At 34.7% G+C, this 24248-nt stretch overlaps 1 protein-coding gene across 4 annotated transcripts in view; it reads left to right on the forward strand.

The window, feature by feature from the left end:
* Positions 1–3678: 3678 nt before the first annotated feature.
* The window catches only part of LOC124364621 (neurotrimin-like), a 33869-nt gene continuing 13299 nt past the window's right edge, over positions 3679–24248 (forward strand). For all 4 annotated transcript variants that reach the window (XM_046820234.1, XM_046820235.1, XM_046820236.1 and 1 more), the window contains exons 1-4: positions 3679–3831; positions 18385–18498; positions 22291–22503; positions 23501–23622. In XM_046820234.1, the coding sequence (XP_046676190.1) occupies positions 3777–3831; positions 18385–18498; positions 22291–22503; positions 23501–23622 (504 nt within the window). In that variant the 5' untranslated portion in view covers positions 3679–3776. The remainder of the gene's footprint in view (positions 3832–18384; positions 18499–22290; positions 22504–23500; positions 23623–24248) is intronic.

Consider the following 24248-nt stretch of genomic DNA (forward strand, 5'->3'; position numbering starts at 1 on the left):
TGCGTGTAAAAATAAACATATCCCCCCCTCCTTTCTAAATAAGAAAATGATATACGTATAGCTTTATCATAATATCAAGATATATAAATGGTGTTAAGAGCCCCCTACATTGTATACGCCACTGGAGCACTGGAGGGAGATTTATTGCAGCCAACATTACAAAATTATACACCCACGGATATTAGATCACCCAGTAATATACAGCCAAGTCCTCAATTCACAACTGCCGACATTGCCACTCACAACTGGTCACAACTTTTATTGGTGAATTAGTTTTAGTGGCTCACCAACAAAACAAACTATTTCAGATGAGGGTTTTGGTTTTATCATATTTTGCTAGTAATAATAATACATTTTTAATTGTAGAACATCTAAATTAGGCTAGTTAAACGAAAATGTATTGGTTCGTAATTTAGATCTGTTAGGTGGTCATACATTTCTATGAGACTAATAAATTCGTTTATTCCTTAATATCTGGGATCCTTGCCTGCATTGATTATTGAATGCTATTGTACGTTCGTGGGTAATAACGACAATAATATTCAATCCACTGATAATTTTAGCCGAAACTTACTCTAACTTCAAACTGATCCTAAGCCGCTGGCTACTGTCAGGACACGTCGAAACAAAAGAAATTATGACAAAAATCCTAATATAAGGCCCAGCCGTAGACATATACGAGAATATGAAAAAGTTCTTATTATACCTGTAACATATTATCTCAACAAATAATTCTGCTACTTGAATTTAAACATGTCTGTTACTGAAAAACTTTACGTAATAGTCTGATCAAAAAAAAAACTCTTATTAAGTAAACAAAATTATAAAGATGGAAGGCTATTAGAGAAGTAAATTAAAATTTAAGTACTCGTATTTCTACTTATGCAATCATAACATTTATTACATAAATTTTATATCCTTTAGATTAAATAAAAAGGTATTCAAACTAACACCTGTGTATCACGCATTGATGTTAATTATAATAACATTATTGATTAAAAATATGGAAGAATATATAACTTAATTAATGTCGTACATTATCGCGATATGGGGTTTCTGAGTGAACCGTACAACTCTTTCGTATTTTATTTCATGATTTTTTAAACTTCAAAACAAAGCCATTAGGCAGACTATTCATGTTGGGTTTGTAGGCAGAATATCATCTCTGAAACATGTTATTAACACACCTTTACCGATTTTGTATTTAACAAAGCTAAGGAAACCAAATCGACAGAGATTCTAGTTCTAGGGCTTTCACAGTTGCTGTCATGTTTTTATTCCAACTTTTCAAGTTTACACCACGTCAAAACATAGGTAACATTTATACTTTTCAGATATTTCGGCCTCGACGTGGAGACCCGTGTTCTTTGAATCTTGCGTCATTTTCCAAAAATAATCGAATTGGAAGTATGTTATTTGTATTTTTTGTGTTTCAATTCAAGAAACAAAATTTGGCAAAATTGATTTTTTGAAGTTTTGTTATTTTGTGCTCCCTTAAAGTACATATCTAGACACGAATGTGCACAAGTACCAAACTTCCCACATGGCACTACTATAAAGAGTTATATGAGTAGTTATACAAAACTACATACATACTACGGCTTTAGTGCAATTCTTAATTATTATACCTGGATATATTATTGTAAATAGGGTACGTATGTTATAACTTTATTCTAGATCAGAGTACGCTCCACCATGTGTCACGGAACAGGCTTCGCTCAAGTATATAGATTCATTTGATTCTCAAGATGTCCTGCGCAGTGCGTACAGGCAGGTAGGGCTATTAGACCGAAAAGTAATTTTTAAACTCCCTAGAGGAAGAGTACATTGTCCAGCTTACTAAGTAATAGACAATAACGCTTAGAGAAATCCCATAGACAAACATGCACCTTCATCGAACTTTATCTTTTTCACATACATATAAACCGATACAGTCTAGTATTGGAGAATCCGATGTGACGTAACAAAAGTCTTACCAACCAATCCACAAAATATAACATGTTTAAATGTTATATTAATGAGCTCAGACTCAAATTTATAAATTTGTTTATTCATGATTTTCTCGTTGCCATCATGATTACCTATAAGCCAATATAAAATCTTCAGCTAACGCTTAGCCAATACTTTTGTCATAGTCTTCTATAATATGGGTGGTTCTACTCATTTTTATAAATAGAAATTTCAATTAAAAAATATCTCGTTAAAAGATTAAAAACAACTCATCACCGGCCCTGATAGCTGAGCGTCTTAGTTTGTCTACCCAGGGACTCGGGCTCGAATCTTTGTTGGGCTCGTTCATTTTTACTCACTATCAAATTATTATCAGAGCCTAAACTGATTTAATGAGACAGTGGCTTTAGGGATATAACTCCAGGTCAATCATACACAAAAATAGACGCCATTTCTTTAATCATTGATAATTTACTCATTTATGTCTCAGATACTGGGTTATAAACATTTATACTTGCGTAATATTATAGGTTATATCATAATTACTGAGCACCATGTGTCAATTTGATGAGTTATTTAGAAGCCAATAAGTTTCATGTAAGTTTAATCCAAAGACATTAATTCATCAATAAAAGTGTCAGAGGGGAGGGTCAAACGCGAGTAGAGCGCCAGCAGCTGGTGACTCTGTGATGTCATCTGGTAGAAGTACCGTTTGAACTGAACAATTCATTCACTTTCGCATAGATTAAAGCGTTTCTGCAGTTATATCTAGTCTTCTGTGCAAACCTAGAATGCAGAATACAATGAAGCCGAATTACTTTACTGGTCCGTCTTGTAATAACGGATGTTTATTTTGGTATAATCCAAATCTGGTGTTCTTAAACTTTTTTAAATTTAGTAGACAGCTATAAAAATTCAGTTCGGAAATTTTGGCCACTTAATATTCAATTCTTCCTTCTTCTACATATTACATCTCAAACTTGTTGCATGACATAATTCATATAATTTACAATTACCTCAGTTTAAAGCTACTTTTAATTACATCAGAATTATTAGGGGTATAATGTTTATCTCCTACACTTATAACACCTTTGAATGGTTAAATAGTTATGTAGTATTATGTTATGTGTTGTCTAAAAATAGTATGTCAAAAAACCATACAAACCACATAGAAAATTTTATGAAAACTATATTCTTTAAAACTAATATTAGACTAATTTGTCAGACCGATTGACTAATTTGTTACCAGAACTACTTTTCCGACTAAATTATTCAAACTTTCACATTGTACAAAGCTATCAGCTGTTGTTACGTCTATTATGATTTGAAGGCTATTATGATTTCATTTTCAAACTTTAATGTTTTATGTTTAATTTTTGAGCAATTAAACCTTTAGTTTGAATTTTACACGTGGTATTGCGACACAAATATTTTATTATGAATGTATATAGATATATTCAGAGAAATTTTCATATTTGACCTTAAGAGTCTATACGTAGTACAACGTAACATGACAAGTAATTGTACACTATGTGAAGTCTAACCATTCGGCCAAGTATTGCGTATTTAATGTAGCAAATATAAAAATTTTTGGGCTTTGCCATTTCTTGAAACAGTAGCAAGTATGGAATGGCACAATTGTAATTATGAGGCTCGGCAGGAGGTCAACAATTGGAAGTGTGGAGGGGTGGTGGGAGGGGGTAATTATTGCGGGTGAGGGGCAGTCGGTCACCGCGCCTCCACGTAACTCAATCATCTGAGACTGAAGCGGTCAATGGTGGTGGACTGGTGACTGGTGGACTGGTGGACTAGTGGACTAGTCAGTCATGTGTCCCGTGAGGATCTCGCTGCTGTCGTTGGTCCTGGCCTCGACATCAACAGGTACGTTACCACATTCCAAGTACCACACAAAATTGTAAATTCTGGATACATATATATTTTTGAATATTTGAAATGCAGAAACAATATTGGACAGTTGTTTTTGAAGAGGGAGTACCCTACTGAAAGTCTTCAAAATTTAAGATAGTTTAAGGATATGAATTACTTTTACGTACGACATTACTTCATCCACATATGAGTATGTTGTCAACATGCAATAATGGTTGATTAGATCAAAGTATTGTTGCAAATGATTTGACAACTTAATCCGTGACCTTTCCGTGACTCATCGACTTGACTTGCTATTATCAAAAGTGTATTTCCTTGGAGAAAATTATCACATTAAGATGCCATTTTACAGAAGACTATCATCAGCAAATTAAAAATAGTTAATAGTTCCAATACTTAAAAAATACGGGGTGCGAATGTTGATCGAGCGCTAGTATCTCAAGTAAGGAGAGAATGCAACCTGATCCAAGCAATTTGCGAGATTAGATTGTTTGGTAAAGCTAATTTATGACCAATGAATGCCTGTTACGAGGATGCCGTAAAGTGTCGGATGTCGGACTGAATTCATTGAGAGTAGTTTGACTCACCGTGAATTCTTGAGGAACTCTTAGATTAAAATGCTGTAGGATCACCATTCTCTGTTTTAGTGAGCCGCCTTTAAGAAAATAGATTATTACTTAAATGTTGTTACTAAAGTGAGAACAAGTAAAAAAGCTCAGAAAAGTAAAATGTTTTTTAAGATTTGTAAAAGATTGTTTGATACTTTTATGAATAACAACCAAATAGAAACATTCAATATTCTGAATATATTTTTTTTAACCAATTCAAAAAGACTAATCAATAAAGACAAAAATAAACTCTAGGTTTGAGTATTATCTTAAGCACTTTAAGGAACTATTAAACCATCATTCAAATACGAACAGATTTATGTATCTTATTAAAGATTCGAGTAAACATGTTAACAGTTAAACACATGTTCCCGACAGTTAATTAATTTTAATAATGTTATATCAACCCTCCATCATAGTTGTATTGAACCAATGTTAGCTGAGTACACGTTAAATGTGTTGAACAAGGCAGGACATTTTCTGGAACATTACGAAATATGATTACGTAGTTCAGTACTGTTGTACACACAGTATATAGTTTCCTATTATTACAACACATCAGGTATTGTTTTCTCAAAATTCTCATAAAATGTCAATGATCGCCACGTCGAAAGAACCGCTGTGGAATTACATCTATTGTTCAGTTGTGTTCCTAACGTACTAGCACATTCCTCGTACACGTCGAGAAGGACAATAATGATGCCGCATACTTTTTGCATATCGTTGCGCTGTTGTTACACCATTGTGTCAAAAAACTTAAACTCATTGTGGCATATCGTTGAAAGTAGTGATCAATCATTAGCAGTTGGATGCAGCTGAGGTGTTCATTTGAACATGTTCGAGGGAAACAGTGAAATGAATTACCGGATGGATAATTTTCTACTTGCACCTCACCAAAGCTATGAGTTACCGGCTTGTACCCCAGTAGGGTTCACTTCTGGCTCGTTTATACCTTACAGTAGAACCTACACTCGGTATAACAAACACCGATGTCACTTCAACCTTATGGATGTCCAGGAACGGCACATCACTAACCACAAATGCCGAGATATTGGTTTGCAAGATTAGATCGATAGGTCTAGGCTACTGCGGAAGATGACTGTTGGACTTGGGCAGATCTTCCGAAGAGTTAAGGGCTGTTGCTAGCTTACACATAAGGGCGTAGTAGCCCTTGCCTGTTTTGAACGGAGAGGCTGGTTCATAGCTGGCTTCCCCTTCTTCCAAGGAGACATGACTGAGATTAATACAAAAAATCCTTCCTCGTACCTCTTGACAGGAGGAAAAGTCCTTCCTCGTATGTGTTAACAGGAGGTGGCCCCTACTCCCAATCTCGTCCATCAAAATATCCTCACTCCAGACGCAGGGCAATGGTCCTTTTAGGAGTAAGTTAAATTTCTTGTCTTAAGAGAACCAAAACCAGCTGGAGGTCTTCGTGTTGTATTCACTCGTCTGTCCGTCTGACGTTAACTCTTGATAGACAATTCATAGGCACTTGAAACTTGGTTCATAGGCTCCTCTTGACCGAAGGAAGGATCTTATCGGTTTTGTAGTAAAAAGCTTATAAAGCAGTCCTTTAGTCCACCCGTCTGTGTGGCAGCTATTGATAGACATTTCACAGAGATTTTAAACTTTGTTCATAGACTCCTCTTGGTCCAAGATGTATTGATACAGTGGTCAAAAGGTAAAAGGCATTCCGACTGTCTGTACGTGCCACAAGCGTTACCTTTACGTTCTGTCAGATCCTCCCATATTCTGTTAGATCAGATTATTTTGGAAACAATTTGCTAAAAGTGGTCCCATGAGATGACGGGATAGTCATTAATATTAAAACCAAGTAAAAGGGCTAAGAGCTCTAAAGGTCCAAGTACTCGAAAGAAGCACCTGGGGAGAGTGGTCAATTTTGATATTACAGTGGTAAATTGTGTTTGCTACAAGTGAAATAACATTGTTATGAATAAACATATAATATTGAATGGAGCGTAATTTACTTCATTACATTAATTACGCTATAAAATCACACCCATAAAGTGTGTTGTGTTGAGGTCTGATTAAGCATTGAAATTAAATGATTGTTTTGATTTGAAAATTGGATTACATAATATATTAGTGTATTTTTATTCATTGTTCTCGCGTCTTTATTTTCTGTGATACTCGTATGGTAAAAGGTTGTTATGTAGTTATTCGTAATGAATAACTTCATGTGACTGATCATTAATATAAATTTAAATCAGTGCAGAACAATATATTTCTCTAAAATTTTGAGACGGATGAGTAACAGACTAAATGTAACGCATTTTTCTGGAAATCAAAACTGTCGTATCCTCCTTGTGGGAAGCGACAGGAAGCAGCCTCATCCCCTTGTCCGAACAGATTTGATTAACCTCTATTATCAAATCAAATCAACAACAGTTTAATTATCGAGTGTATCCTGCGAGCGTCCACTTCAGGAGTCCTCAGTTTTCAACAGCATTGCACTCAACGAATATTTCACAGATCGGTACGTAACATCTGCAACTTAAAATTCAGCTAAGTATGAATATACAACTCTAATTTCGTATTTATATACTGTATATGTAAAAGACTTTAATATATCTTGTTCATTTAAAAAAGTACCTATCGAAGTACTTAATAGTTTGTAAAACAGAGTGTTGTTTGTTTTGCTACTTTGTTGTGAACTAGGCTTTTAATTCTTGTATATCTTACATTTACTTTTTTCGACATTAGTGCTTTATTGATTTAAAAATTATCCGATTTGGTTGGAATATTGATTTGGAAATTTTCCACCTTTATTATTGCAAATTAATGTCTTAATATAGCCTTTATTGTACTTCGCATGCGTTCTGAATAACACTGCTGAACTTGTCAAGTTGATTATCCAAAACTATGTTACTCCCTTGGGACGATCACTTAGGCTAAGAACGATTCGAGGAACACCTCACTTTGTGTTACCATCCCTGAAAAATGTCTGTACTTGGATAAAATATCTCGTCCAGTGTCTAAAATTAAATTTTGCTTTAAAAAATAAGTTTCTTTTATTCAAATGTAACCAAATGCGAATAGCAGTCCTATTGTTATGGTTAATTATGTAAGAGTAGCTCGTGTTCACAGGGATCCCCACCCCTCCCCTCTAAAATGATCCTGGATCTTTCAAACTGATTTATACTACACTACAACTATTTAATGAATATTTCGACATTTAACATCAACATTGTTCTTGAACTTAAAGGGGTGTTATATCCTACAATGCTCCACATTTATCATTTTGGTGGGGCAAATTTCAAATGAGCTCTATGCATTTTACTCAATTTGAGGCTTTGTATTTTACTCGAATCCTATCAAAACAGATAATACAGGACCTCTTATTAACACAAAAACCAAACAAAACTCACGCCACTCTCAAGGGATCAATCATTAAGTACGTAAACACAATTATGAATTTATGATGATATGAAGTGTGAGGAACATGAGTAAACTGTCACGAGACGACAAGAAAGTTGAGACGCCTTTTCGGAGAGAGGGAAAGGTACTAGTCTGGAAGGATGTGGTGCGTGGTCTTGACGAGGTATTGGTTAAGAGGGCAAGGTTGTTTACTGAGAGACGGGATATAAAATAGAACCATGGATAGTATCACGTTCAAAGTTACTTGTATTTGGCATCGCTTTCGCAACACGCCGTTAAATGCAAATAGAGTCGAGACGATTATTAAGTTTTCTCAGGTTCAAACCGCGTCGAAAAATTATTGCTATCGCAATTCAAATTGAATTTTGAGTCCAGCTCCAGTTTATCTTCCTTTTATTGTAGCGTCTGGTATCTGACGCTGTCTCAGACTTGACTCCTGGAATCTAGAGTCATGTTCGTCTGAAGTAATCCAAAGAAAGTCGACGACGAAGAAGCTCAAACGAAACATTTACATCGTTTCGACATCAGAGACACTTATAAATAGGTGAAGTGGTAGTCTCATTGTCTCATCAGGTACACAATTGAGTGCACTACGATGTGATAGACACGATCTCTAAGCAAGCATGGTGAAGCAGCCGAGTTTTCTACACATAACGCAACTAAGGTAGAAGGAATGGATTCAACTGAATTTTGAGTTTAAGACCTTAGTGCAGTATCAGGAATTTAATTGTGCACCTGGAGAGACAACGAGAATATGTATTCACCTAGTTAACACTATGTTTCTATATTCTGTAATCTACAGACTCCAAAACAATTTTTAATCGTATGTACAAGTATGTTCCATTAAAGGGATTTCAATGACCCTATCTACTGCACGTTAAATATTATAACTTAAGTACAAATATACTCGTACAATAAAACTAATAAAGATTTAAATATTTTACTTTCTAGTTACTTATAGCAGGAAATTAAAACTAAAAATTAATTTTTTTTTATAAAACGGAAAATTAATTATTTTTTAATTTTTGTACTAATTGAAAAATACTTTCTTCACGCCCTCTGCTATATACATTTAAATGTAGCCTACAACATAATACAACTTTTAAGAATGCTTGCTTCTACAGCTCCGTCATAGAAATTTAAATATATAATATTATACAATAGAATCCGTGAGAATGCTTGTTTCAGATACTCACTACGCTGCCTTGTTGTATCAAGAGGATAGCGCGTTCATAGGTTTTAATGTGACGCGTTCTTAGCTCCAACAGTGAGAGTTCATTTTTCTGAACCAAAGCTGTTCTCATGTAGCTAGTATATTGTGCTAGAAACGAGAGAAAATTTTACCAGCATTTCTGGCTCTGTGCTGGCAGAATCCGCTAGTCAATTTGTGGCTGCCGAAAAGGATGCTCGCCCTGGGAATTACTTTAACTAAGAACATTATAAAGGAATTTTAAACAGACAAAATGTATTTTGACAAAATTCAATAAAACGCTTGTTAGACCATTTTACATTCACACCGCACTGGAGAAAATCGTTTTGGGAAAGTTGGACTGACAAGAGGAACTGCAGGAAGATGCTAAGGAGGATGTTTTAATCATAACAATATGGAGACAGTCACAGAGATGTGTGTTGGTGGAAGACGCTAATGTTAAAATGATTGACGCGGCGAGTTAAAAGCTGAGCTAGAACTAGATCAGGGGTCACACACATTTGTTTTGTGTAGTGCTAAAAATGTTCTTATTTCTCTACAATTATCCTTCTCATAAGAATTTTAAATTAATCATGTATGTGGATTTTCGACATATTTTATTGCTATGAAAGGGTTTTCTTATTGTGGCTGGAATCGCTATTCATTTATTTTAATTGTATGCCAGTAGTATTCTATTTCTATAAATAATAATATAATGTAAACTAGCTGTCAACCTATGACTTAACTTAAACCACATTGCAAAGAGATAGCAACGAACGTGGTGCTAAGAACAGTAAGTTTGCTCTCGATCAATTAAACACGTTCTTATTACTTTTTGCTATCACGTCAATCATTCCTACAGTTTTAACTAATTTAGGTTTAATATGTAGTAGAGTACTAAGGTAGGAAAATGTGGGAATGTATTTCAACATTTCATTGGCTGAACGTTAGCAAATCCATCACTCACTGAGACTGGCAAAATTGTTCTTTCGCCTGTCGTAGAATATCTCGAGAACAAATTGAGCTACACTCGCATTTTTTTAAAACTTCATTTCTGGAAGTTTTTGATAATTTTATATTTTCTTTAATATTGTGTATTTCATTGTATGCTTAGCGAATCCTGTTGCACCATACTTGGTCTGGCGTACTCCTAACTTATATTGTATGTACACAAAGATAGGCTGTAGCTGTTCAAGTGCTGTTAAAGAATGTAAACGATACTTGGCCTGGCGTACTCCTAACTTGTATTGTATGTAGAAAAATGTAGACTGTAGCTGTTCAAAAGTGCTGTTAAAGAATGTACACGATACTTGGTCTGGCGTACTCCTAACTTGTATTGTATGTAGAAAAATGTAGACTGTAGCTGTTCAAAAGTGCTGTTAAAGAATGTACACGATACTTGGTCTGGCGTACTCCTAACTTGTATTGTATGTAGAAAAATGTAGACTGTAGCTGTTCAAAAGAGTTGTATAAGAATGTAATTAATACACTTCCACTGCTTCATGGAATAGACCGAGGATGCAGGGACGTAGCCAGCGAGGGGGTACAGAGGGTCCGGACCTCCCCCCAAATCTTAATTTTTTCAATTTCCTTTTTAGTAAACAATTATTATTTTTTAAATAATTCAGTAATATTGACATGTACTGCTGAAAGATATATATATTATTGAAATTATAAACACTCTGATATATATGAGGTGCGACAATAAAGTAATGAGACTGATGTGAAAAAATGTTGCTTATCGTTATAGTCAAGTTTAGTGTTGTCTCCTTCAAAGCAGTTCCCTCCTGATTACACACACTTTTTCCAGCGCTTCTGCCATTGATGGTAATATTTCTGGAACTCATTTTCTATAATGAGAACACAGCTTTTTCAAGCCAAGACCCTCGTCACAGCTTTTTTGACATCTTGTGTTGTTTGAAAATGGAGTCCCTTCACCGCCGTTTTGAATCTTGACACAGACAAAAGTCACACGGAGCGATATCTGGTGAATAAGGTGGCTGTGGTAGTACTGAAATTGGTTTTGAGGTTAAAAATGCCTGTACTTACAGAGCAGTATGGGATGGAGCATTATCGTGATGCATAGTCCAATTATCAGCAATGTTGGCACGGACACGAAAGAACTCTTTTAAGTTATTACTAGACGAACCGTTTATCAATTGATGTTCAGTTCTTCTGCAATCATTTCACGGACAATCTTTGATCAGATCGTACGAGTTCACGCACCCTGATCAAGTTTATATCCGTCCGTGAGGTTGATGACTGCGGTCTTCATCTTCAAAATTCGCTCTGCCTTATTAAACATTTTATGCCAACGAAAATCTTGAGCTCTTAACATAAACTCCTCTCCAAAGGCTTTCTGAAACTTACCATAAGTTTACGTTGCGTTACGTTTTCACCCAATGTAACACAAAAAGAAATGGCATACCGTTGCTCAATATTATGCGGTTCCATTTCCGTGACGAGTGACATAAACATGCGTTAACTTATTAGGGGCACAACTCAAAACTGAGCAGTTACATCTATGTGCCGCTTGGACTAGAAGCAGCTTATAGATCAAGGTTAAAGACATTGTACCTATGCAAGTCTGCAGGGTTGCCACATCTAGCAAAGAAAATCAGTCTCATTACTTACCTCGTATACTCTTCCAAGTAGTTTAAAGTTTAAACAAAACAAAAATACAGTGTTAATGTTTTAATTTTCGAGTTCTCAGAACCCTTCATCAGAAACACACTGAATTAATAAAACATAGAGACAGAACCGAAACCAAGAATTAAACACATAAGCAAAAAAATAAAGAATTTTAAGAAATAAATACCATAAAAAACAAGATTCCAATCAGCTGTATGCAGAATATTTGTAAATGTTTACATAGAACTACAAATTGATATAAGAAAGAAAAGAGAACATCTTAGGTTCAACCTATTTGGTTGGCTTGATTTAAAAATTCATTTATGTGCGATTTCAACATTATTCTTAAATTTATCAGATTAGCATTTTGATTGGGATTTAACTCCAAATGGTAAATTCCTTTTAGCCTGAAGCAAGTTTCTAATTTATTTCGATTGTGTTGAATAGCATGAGCAGATAATGGTATCTTACAATTCTGATGAACAACATCAAACCGATGATTGGTCATTCTCACTCTTAATGGAGTGATGATTTTTCCAATACAATCTTTGGGAGAGCATTACAGGTTAGTTTATAAATGATGTTTTTTGTGGTGCAATCACACACACACACACACACACACACACACACACACACACACACACACACACACACACACACACACACACACACACACACACACACCTCCTGACGTAATTACAACAGTCGTAGATGTAGTGGATCTCCCAGTGCATCCTACACCGTGTTTGTATACAGTTCCCACATTCTCACCCGTATATGACTCAATTGAAAGTTATCCGGCTATTGAAGGTGGGTCCATCTTCCAATTGCGGGACAAAGCCTAGTTTAGCCGCACACAATGCCGTGGCCTCCGTAGCCGCCTGCTCCGTAGCTCTTTATTTGGGCCAATTACCGCAGTCTACGCTGCCGCACACTCCCTCTGAGACCTCAGGCACACGTAGTATCTTACACTTACAACTAATGGCTCACACTTCTTACGGGTTATTATATACCAGTGGCATTTTAACTAACAGTACTGAAACAAATACAAAATAAAACTATTTATAAATCCAGTTTATAGACCTTATTTAGAATCGAGTCTGTGATCACTTGCAATTATTTGATTGGATGAGTAAATTTCTAACAAAGAAGCTGTTAAACACTACCAGATATTACATAATGCAGATAATAAATGTACTAGAGTAGCCTACACGAAAATAGTCCGATGTTGGCTGATACGTCTGACTCCCCCCTCTACACCCCGTGCCTAACACTGTAGCCAGATTTACAGTAATGTACTGTGCGTGGAAAATTACTGATCCAGCTTAACATCTGCCTGTAGTAAATAAATATCATCAGCTGTTATTTTAAACAAATATACGTATGTTTGATTTCAATCATCCCTTTTGCAGACACTATTTTTAATCAAGCAGACAGTATTTGACCATATCCACGTCATATCGGGAACAGTCGGTGGTCAGTAGCGAAATGGCAACACCGCCTCTGATGTCATTGGACTATTTTAGTGCGAGTTATAATAGTGTGGGTGTGTGTTTTTTTAAGTGGGATCACGTTGTTCTGAAAAAGTATTCAGGTATAAAATCGTTGGTTTTCGTTGTAAAACTGCAAAATAATTTGTCATCGGTGTTAAATGTAATGAAGTTCATTTAAACGTGATCATTCCATTCATTAAATGTTTAATTAAGTACTAAGTAAAGTCAAGCATATTTATATGATAGTCAATACGAATACGTCTGAATCTACTTTTTGTAGACAATATTCGCTTTTGTCCAAAAATAAAGTGGGCCAAGGTGACAAATTCTTACTACTAATCGAGTGTGGGAAACCAGATTGGTCTAGAAAACTCGTGACTGGATCACGACCACGTTCCCAACCACAACCTCCGGTCTGGCAGACGTCTCTTCTCCCACATCAGTGCATTAGAAGCGTCAGCATTGGAGTGGTCATTTTATAATTAGTGTCAAAGTACATCTAAATTCTAATTAACTTTGTAAATGTTTGCTTATTTTTATTATTGGTTGCACACGCATGTAAAAATTAAAATCTTCAACCGCTTAAAATATGCCTAAAATTATTTTACAATCATGTTTAAGTAATAGACTTGCTTACGTGTAATACTAATGACAAATTATTTTAAAATCTACATAGAAAACAAACGTTTTCAAACTCTGATAGATATTAGTATTTTATATACTTCTTTTGACGTTTTTATAAATTTTACATACAAGAACAATATATCATACTATGAACTATCGAACCTAGCAATAATACTAACGGAGGTGTTTTTATGTATAAAACACAATGAAGCTGTCTTTTATCCAAAGGAATTTATATTCAAACAGATTTACTTTTTAGTAACATATCACTTGTTGGGATTCACAAAACATCTTTGTACACACAATTTAAAGAAACGGGGAACTGAAATTAGAGAAAATTAAAATAAAAGAACTCATTGAGTCTTCGACACGTGATACAACATTGTTCAGTCTCTTCATTGTGAATTCGTGTTTCAATGCAATTTTGTAGCAAATCATGTGTATGAAATCATACGAGTAATTTAGTCTTCCTCGATAAAAATACTCATTTCTACCATGAACTATTATATGATTGTTTTGATTAGACTGTTTGTATATAATTGTCTCCAAAAGTTTTTAGATTACTCGCAACCTAATATATTAATTATTACATTAGGTTTTCCCAGAATCCAAGAACTAGAAATGCCATAACATATTATTTTAAATCTTAAATTTGCTAAGCTGAATTTCTGTTATTCCTAAGGAAATGCTAACTTTATTTCTGACTAGGCCATTTAAAATGAAAAGCTGTTCTTGACATTGCTGGATAAATGACCACATCCTAGAATGATCAGGCGTAGGGATTATTGATGTGTAATACTTTCCTTGTCCTTTAGTTTGAGATGTAATGAGTATCACTTGCGATACACTTTAACTCCCGTGTGTATTTATTTGACGATACAACTTTTCGTTCTCAGGCCTTGTGTATTAGTTTCATGCACAAAGAAAGTTTCTTTTAGGCCATGAAAAATTGCTGTAAAAACCCACTCCGGGACATTATGAATTTTATGAATGATCATACAAGAGAAAACTTTCTTCATTTCATTATGAAACAGCAATATTTGACCAAACTCCATAAATAAGTTTATTATGAACCATGTATCAAATTTATGACTATGTACCTGGACATAAAGAAATAGGAAATAGACCGTGATAATGTATTATTCAATCATAATATAACTATGGTACGGAGGAAAATGTAAATGTCACATGATTTGCAATGTTGACAAGTCATTGTATTTTTCATGCAACCCAACACCATTGTTCTTTCATCTTATCCGTATGATACACACGGCCTAAAAAGTGGGAAGAAAATGTATCATATGGATACACAAGGCCTGTTAAATTAGTTAATGAAGACTACATTTGACCTCATATAAAAGTACGTATAAAAGTGGTTGGCAGCTAAATGATAGTTTCACTGTTAACGTTGAGTTTGAGTTAGCCTAACCCTCTTTGGGCGAGTATCCGTCAAATGGTAAACAGACCATTTGACTATGTACATAGGGCGATTACAGATTTCAGTTAGTTAAAAACCTAACACTGTATAAGCCATCTGAGAAATCGTTAAAATTGTCATACTTTTATTCCAAATAACTTCTCACTGACAATGCTGGTGCAGTCTCGCCAGTTGGTGGGTAGCAGTAGGAGAGGGGATACTCTTCACAATTAACCCAGAGAACAGAGAGTCAGTGGACTGATTCATTCATTAGTTCACTGTGTAGATTGTTGAATCATGCACGTAAATGCATCTGAAAGTGAATGAAGTTCCAACATTCGTGCTAAGTCGAATTGTTGAGGACACAGAAGTTTGTAGATTATCTAACTGTGACCTTATGGAGTTTGACGTTGGTACTGTAACAATTAAACTTGCCGTCACGGAGTTGACCAGTTAATGCGTACTTGATCAATGTCTGTCGTGTTGCCAATTACTTAATTACAAGCCAATGGTTCGTTCCCCCTCACTCTGGACATGCTGCACGAGTTATGGGATCCACCTCGTTTTATTGGTTGGGAGATTTCTTGGTGGTCAAGTCTCACGCTTCCGCGTCTTTCTGTATTTCATTTCGGCTGTTCGATTCTGCACTGAGCTAGAAAGACAGATTGTTTAAGTTAAGATTGATGTCCATCGGTTGTCTGACTGGTTTAAGATACTGATACAAATACAGCCTTTGCTGAGGTTGCGCAAAATTCGAATCCATTTCATTAGTCTACATTTGTTAATATTTCACATGTTCAAATGTCATAATTGTATTTGTGTCTTTTTACAAATTAATGTATTCTGCTATTTTGTCCTTGCCACCATGGTTACCCACAAGACCATTGTAAAAGTGTTCACTAACACTCCGCCAAATCCCATAGAGTGACATACACCATCACCGAACTCGATGTTCCCTGTATAGAACTGAAGCTTCTCAGAAGTTTTCAAATCTTTAGATCAGTTAGTTCTCGAGATATCGTGCGGATAGATTGATAGATTGATAGACTGGAAGACCAATAGAAATGAAGTTCCACAGCACCTCGAATTATAGACTTCGCTAACGCTAATTTATTACATTAGTATTCATTCAGTCACTATCAGAGTTGTTGAATGATCACTCATTGAATTGAAAAACACATTTTTACAATTATTTACCCATATTTAAACAAATTTCTAAACTCTATGAATCCTTGTTGACCTATTATTAATAAAATTTATAATTTTGTAGTAACACGTAACAAATGTTACACCTTTACCGTGACACAGTAGAACCGCGAGAAGAGCTACGTTACTGATTACCTTACGCTACGTCTACTGATTATCATGATCATGATGATAATTATATGTATTTGAACCTTTTTCGTTACGTATCTAAACCACTTCATTTAGAGCAACATATGTTTTTTTTTTTTTTTTTTTTTTTTTTTTTTTTTTTTTTTTTTTTTTTTTTTTTTTTTTTAAGGAGAAGCCGATCTCCTTTTATGTCTTATTCTGCCCGTCCTCATGAGCCACTGGCCTGTGCGAGGATATTATCAATCAGAATAAGGGGGAGAGTCGATACAGTACAAGGTCGATGGTACTAATAAAAAGTGCAACAGTCACAGACAGGATTCGAACCTGCGCTATCTCTAACTCAGACTCAAAGTCCAACGTCCTAGACCACTCGGCCATCGGCACTCCCACCTGACAAGATTTCATTTGTTCATTTATTTAATTTTGCTTCTTATATTTAAAAATGTAGAAAGTACTTTATCTATTTTTAGAATGTATTTTTAATTAATTTAGTTTTTATTCACTTTTCCTGATCTAACCTCTACTGGATACTAAAAATAAACATTGATGGCCATAAATGCATTTAGTAATGGAGAGATATACACCATCATCATCTGTCTTGAACTTGCCTATGTAGAAATGAACCTTCGTGCAAGATGCCAGGTCTCTATCTCAACTCGTACTCCAGACATACTGCGAACAAACAGATAACAAACAAACAAAAATGCTAGACATTGTTTGATCATACAAATGTATATTTGAAACAGTGAAAGTTTTATATCATGTTTTAGACTGCACTTAGAACTTTAACACTTTAGAATTTATAAAGTATAAGAAAATGTTCTAATTTATATTTTTTACTAGAAAAACATGTTGACCGATTATATCAAAACGTTTCTTCACCACCGATTCGTATCATAGAATCGTACTTAATAACACTACAGTGTTCAGGAGAACTGATAGAAGGGAACAGTCGAAATCACACAGACACTAAAAATTATCAGTATACGTATCACTAACGCTAATCACTAATCTTGTAATAATCTTTCTCATTGACACATCTTCAGTCGCAAAGACATCCCGCGATGCTTCTCTCACCATTCTTCCACCATTGCACTTGGTCAAATCATAGGTGTGATCATTGTAATGATCCAACATACTTAGACCACTGGAGTTGAGATGAAAAAGTAGTCTTTTGTAAAGTCATAGTTGTTATTGAAAATCTCAAAAAAAAAAAAACATAGGCAAACACGTTTTGAATATAATCACAATGATCATAGCAATTGGAAAGTAGACCTGCTTAATGATAACACATAGTTCCTTTGACTTAATATAAATCTTGCACATCCCGCGGCAGCTGCAACGATGGGACCATGTTCCATGAGCGTAATAAAGATTATAACTGTTGATACATGAGTCTATTTCAACAACTGGCAGCACCGATGTTCAATCGTTCAGCAGGAGTTTGGCGCAAATGTTTTTGGTTAGTCTTCTAACAACTTTTAGTATTTCTACGAATATCAAATTCAACTACGATAGAGGAAAAAAATAAGTATTGAATCGAAGTGATAACGTGAGGAACATGCTGTTAATGATTTCCCACTTCAAAATTCATGTTTAGATAAGTTCTTCGTGGCAGCAACAAAGCAAAGCCAGTGCTAAGAACGCCTAATTTTGTGTTCAGGGTACTGGAAGAATTTGTACGCATATTCACTCGAACCAGCAGTGCTAATACAAGTGTAAAGCCGCGAAGCGAAGCCGCGGATAACTGTTAGTTTTATCGTAAGTACCATTATATTTTCTGGTAAAAAAATACTAAATAAGAAAATGTATTATATTATGAAATGACATTCGTGTTTGTACGTGTTTCAGTACTATTATCAACAGCCAACAATGTGCCTGTGCCGGTGTTTAAAAGTTTTCCAACTACGATCAAGACATCTATACACGACACAGTGCTACTGCCCTGTTACGTAGAGAACCTGGGTAAGTGAGAGTTGGTGTATTTTACAGTTCAGTACCTACCGTAAACATTCTATTCAACAAACTCTGTAAGAACAACAAATACAGAGTACTCAGTATAAAAATAATAATAATACAATACGCCTGTTACTAGGGTTGTTCCGATACAAGTAAATACGAGTAAAGTATTGATACTTTTGTTCCGATACCAAGTACATGGTATCGATACTCTTGTTTCAATAGTATCGGAAGACAGTACTTGGTATCGAATCATATGAGTACTTTTGCCTTTTGTTAGTGTTGTTTAAAATGTTTAAACATTTTGGCACTTGCAACTTGAACTTTTATTGTAGTTTGCTATAGTTCAGTTGTTTGCCCCTAGTACAATGAAAGGAGATGAGGTACCCGTAACCCGGGGTTGTACAAAGCCAGAAAATTTCTTTTGGTTACTGCATCCTCTGTGCCTTGTGAAAGTTTATTCTCCAAAGCTGGTGGCTACAGTAGCTGAACAAGGAACAGGCTTTCAAGATATGCTTTTGTTTCTCGGAGGGTTGTCAGCCGATGAATAGTTCAAGTAATTTATGTGTTATATGTATACATTAAATTGTATAAATGGCAATAGCCTTATTTAATCTCAATATACATTGAATCACAAAAAGTACTTGCTCCGCCAGGAGTCGAATTCGGATCTCTCACTTGCCGGGTGAATGTGCTACCATTACACCACAGAGCGCTCACTTTTTCCGATTCAATTATTTTTATTTGGCCGTATCTGTCACATATGCGTTTAAATAAGCAAACTAAAATATGATCGGAAGACCAAATACCTGTCAAACGACTATTATTTACATTAAATTGTATAAATGGCAATAGCCTTATTTAATCTCAATATACATTGAATCACAAAAGGTATATTCACCCGGCAAGTGAGAGATCCGGGCTCGACTCCCGGAGGAGCAAGTACTATATATATATATAATTTGGGACTTATAAATTAACATTACTAAATACAATTTGTAACTTATAGGTTAATATTACTAAATACGGTGTTTTAAAGACACATCTGTTAAATCAGTTTTTCCCTTCCTACTCTTTTATAGTTTCATTAATTGTTAAGATGTTTTCCTCACAAAAACATGCATTACACCAACTGTTAGTTGGATAAGTTAATGTTTTTAACTTTATACTAATATTAATAATTATTTAGGGTTTTTTTACATAGTATATTTACAACAGTATGAAGACAACTCCATAATACGAAATTTACCACGAGTGACTACAGACGGACGTAAATTGACTCTCTCTAATCGATACTATCAGGTATCGATACTTTTCATCCAATACCTGAGTAGTATCGAGTACTTTTTTACCGATACCGATACAAGTACTGGCATCGATACTTTCGTGGTACCGGAACAACCCTACGTGTAACCTGTCACATGTTTGTTGTGTGTTTGTATACCTGTTTGCAATAATACAGGTTAACAAAACTGGCTCATTTATGATTGCTTCTTTTTATACATTCTCTTATCGGTGTCTTCAATACATCAAAGTATTCCCAAACATAGCTTTAATTCACATTTCAATACACAAAAACTAGCACGGCTGATGATCAATTTCTTTTTAAAGGAAACTCCCTAATAATTAAAATGTGATATTTATTCCGTTCTTATAAAATGTAAAATTGGCATTCCCTTACCGGACGACAGACAGAACTTTTATCTGATTTAAGCACAATGAATTGATTGTAATTGATTTAAACCCTTTATTAAAAATAGTTTAAGATTTTCAATTTGAACTGTAAAGAAAAAAACTCTGCTAATAATTGATTATTTGTATTCTAATCAGCTCTTGTAATTAGGTATTACACAGGTTATTTAGTTTCTTAAGGATACCCTGATTTTATATACACTATTAAAAATCGAAAGGTGTATGTATATGTGTTGCTCAATCACGTAAAACTACTGGACCGATTTGTATAGCAATTTTACAAGGACTTTCTTAGGGTCCCTGGCTATCATGAAGCCCTATTTACATTTCGAAACTCCCTCCGAACTACACTCCACTGTCTCTAAGTTACGAACAATCCCATAAGAAATGCATTACAGCAAACAAATGTTATTAATTGAAAGAGCCCCTACATTTAATTAACTTTTTTTTCTTTTCTTTTGCCTAAAAGGCGGTCTGGTTTAAATAACCATGAGACCTCGATGTACACTATTGTCCATTTGTTCATCATAGTTTTGATTGTTATAATACATACACCTAATCATCATCCATTCACATATATACACACATCACAGATATTATTTACAAAAAATATAACAGCACAAAGGTAAAAAATGGATTTTGTCTTCTCTGCCAGGGGCCAATCAAGCAGTATCCTCCTAAACGTTGCTTTATGGCAACACAATCATATGTTTAATTAATTTAACCACTAATTTCAATTTGTCTACTTTTATAGTCTTGAAATCATAGAGTAAGCTTGATAAAAATAAATCTTCTCCTCGTATTTTAAAGTTATCTGCAACCACTGCGCTGTTGAGCACAGAGCGAAATAATATCCAGATAAGAAACTTTTATTAAAAACATGCTTTTAACTATACATTTTTGCAAGCATTAAGTATGCAGTGATTGGTCAGCACTGTAATGCAGATATCCAAGACGACAAAGATTACTTTCTAAATGCTACTATAAATTTAAAGACTGTTATAAAACCCATCTTAGTTGTCTTTGACATATGTAGGCTTCTCAAACCTGTGTATGTGTATATATTTTATTGATCAGAGAAACAAGGCAAAATAAACTGGCGCACAAAAATACTAAGACCAGAGTAAATTACAATGGCCATAAATATACACTTTTTGACATATTTCCTTGATCGTTGCAACAAGGCGTCAACATTTGCGTTAGAAATCTAATTCACTCGAACCAGAAGTGCTCATATTAGCACAAAGCCTAAAACAATAGCCATTAGCAATTTCGCTCAATATCTTAAGCTGTTAACCATGAACACTGACATAATATGTTCCTGAAATATGCCTATTTACGTTTCTTAACTACATAGAGCTCCATCAGTTATTACATCGTAAATTATTTAACTGATTAATATGAAGCAAAAACTTCCACTTCAGTTTCATCCGCACTGGCCTATAATAGTTCAACTATTACAGAAATCTCTAGAGCTATTCAATAAAATACTACGGAGTTTTGGAAAGAAATTCGAGTTATTGAATTAATTAGTTTATTTCCATTAAGATTTTACAATATACACAGAACAGAAAAGCTACTCGTTATAATTATTATTATACCAAAGGAATAAATAAAAGTAAATAAACACGTTTCTTATAATAAATTATTATCTTATCTGCCTGAGAAAAGGTTGCTCTAAGGAAATGGGTTTACATAGGCAACGTGGCCTGTACGTAGAACCGAGTATTTAACGGGTACTTGTAAAAACTGTTACTCTCCAACTCCAGAGATCCAAAACACTGTTCTTTAAACTTAAATATAAAATGGATCAGGGGATTGGAATATCATTCAGCGGCTTATCTCTGGATTGATTAGAATGCCATTTAAAAAGAATATTCCCATGGTGACCTTGTTTAACGAAACGAAATTGCGAGCGAAGCTGCGGGTGACTGCTTGCATTAAATTTTAAGTTTATCGTAGAATCGTCAGGAAATGTCTTGAGCCCATTAAAGAATATAATCTGTAAATTGTTTAAAGAACACGAATGTATTGATTTCATTTAGGGTTCAAACGTATTTATATGAATTTCGCTTAGAGCATCTAACACCGTGATTAACGCTTCAGGTGTGAACGGGATCAGGTGGTGGAAGGACGAGAGGCTCCTGTGGGACACGAGTGACGAGAAGGTGACTCCTCCAGACAACATCAGAGTGTTCCCGAACCAGACTCTGGAGGTGGCGGACCTCAAGGACTCTGACACGGGAGACTATATCTGTCAGGTGGTGAGACCTGATCCTTGGAACCCCATCAATCAGGTCCATGCTATCGAGGTGATGGGTGAGTACAACCATAAAGCACGGCAAAAAGTCAGAAACTCCGGATTTCTTAATTTTCTTGATTAGAATTTACTAATTTCTGTTATTCGAGGGTGCCTTGAGGATTGTTGTAAATGGCTTTTGGGTTTTTATATTTCAAAGTGACAAAAACCATGTTTTAACATTTCACAAGAAACTTTAGATATTTAAATCAGTATTTGGACCATCTAGATAACATTTTCAAACAAATATCAGCTGAGTAAAACTTAATACAAAATTTATATGGTTAAAAGTAAAATAAAATAAATATTACCGGTAGTATATGTATAAAAGTTTTGGTCAAAAAGAATTTAGTTATATTTTAAAGGAATGGTGAATTTTGAATCGGTCCAAAATTCATTGTTTGTAATTTTATCCTTATGTTTTTTTATGTATAATGTCATAAGCATCGAGTTCTTCTTGTTTATGGACTTGTTTTAATAATGTGAAGTTTTTAAAGGTGTGATTTGTTTCAAGTGCATGTTTGGCAATAGCTGATTTTTCGGTTGTTTGATTCACACCTGATGATGGCATCTTCGATGTCGAAAAGCCTCGTGTTAAAATATAAAAATTATTGGAGAATTGTGAGTTTTCTTTTATAAAATAATAGAAAATACATTTCCAATAAGAAGAGCTCCTCCTCCTTCAGTGAAATGTTACCATATGTGTTTCTGTCACATATGTGTTTACATAAGCAAACTAACATATGATCGGAAGGTTAAATACCTGTCATATGACTATTCATTAAATTTGTATAGACTGTTATTATTGTATAATAAATATATTTAATCACTTATAAACTTACAGGTAATTTCTATAGAACTTTATCAGCTTTTTAAATTGATAAAATGGCTCTTTTTTAGTTACCATTAAAAAATATTCCTGGAGAGTACACCCGGACTCCCTTTAAGCGGTGGGATGAGGTATTTCGGCTTTGTAAGACTTCAGCAATATTTAAACCATGATAATTCTTGTTACAGTTCCTCCAAATGTAAAGACAGTGCCAGAAAGTGGAGAATTGGAGGTGGAGTTGGGTCATGAGGTGATCATGGGCTGTATTGTCACTGGAGTTCCCACTCCGGTCGTCAGCTGGTCGTACAAGGTCGGCTTCTCAGAAAAAAACGCACTAGCTTTAAACATATACTCCTAAACATAATAAAACAATACACCGTAAGATCTTGTTTAGGATAGACTAATAGTGACATGAATAGCAACCCAGGTTGCCGTTCAGGCTTGTAGATTATTTCTAGGTAACAAATTTCTTCAAAATTGGATCAATACGTACATACAGTCAGGGCCGGATCTATAATTTCTTCTAGGGGGGGCAAGCTTGACTTTTGGCGCCCCCCCCCCGATACCAAACTATTTACCATAAGTTTTACTACTATATGCTTTGTATATGGGGTTGAAATAAAATAAAACTTAGGTTGAATAAGAAAATGTTATTTTAATGAAATAGAAATGTCTATTTTACAATTTTACATGAATCCAAAACAATACAATTGTTTTAGAAAAAAACAATACTAACAGTGTGAATCTTTATCTATTATTTAATAGAATCTTTATCTTCCGAGCCTTCTTTGCTGCAAATGTGTTAATTATCTGATCAAAATAAATCAAAGAAGCCCTTTCATGTTCAATTGATACAATGCTTAAATTAGTTAGTCTTTGCTGTTTCATAGAATTTCTTAAATAGGTTTTTATAAGCTTCAATTTGCTGAAACTTCT

This window comes from Homalodisca vitripennis, chromosome 6 (genome assembly GCF_021130785.1).
Source record: "Homalodisca vitripennis isolate AUS2020 chromosome 6, UT_GWSS_2.1, whole genome shotgun sequence".
Lineage (NCBI taxonomy): Eukaryota > Metazoa > Arthropoda > Insecta > Hemiptera > Cicadellidae > Homalodisca > Homalodisca vitripennis.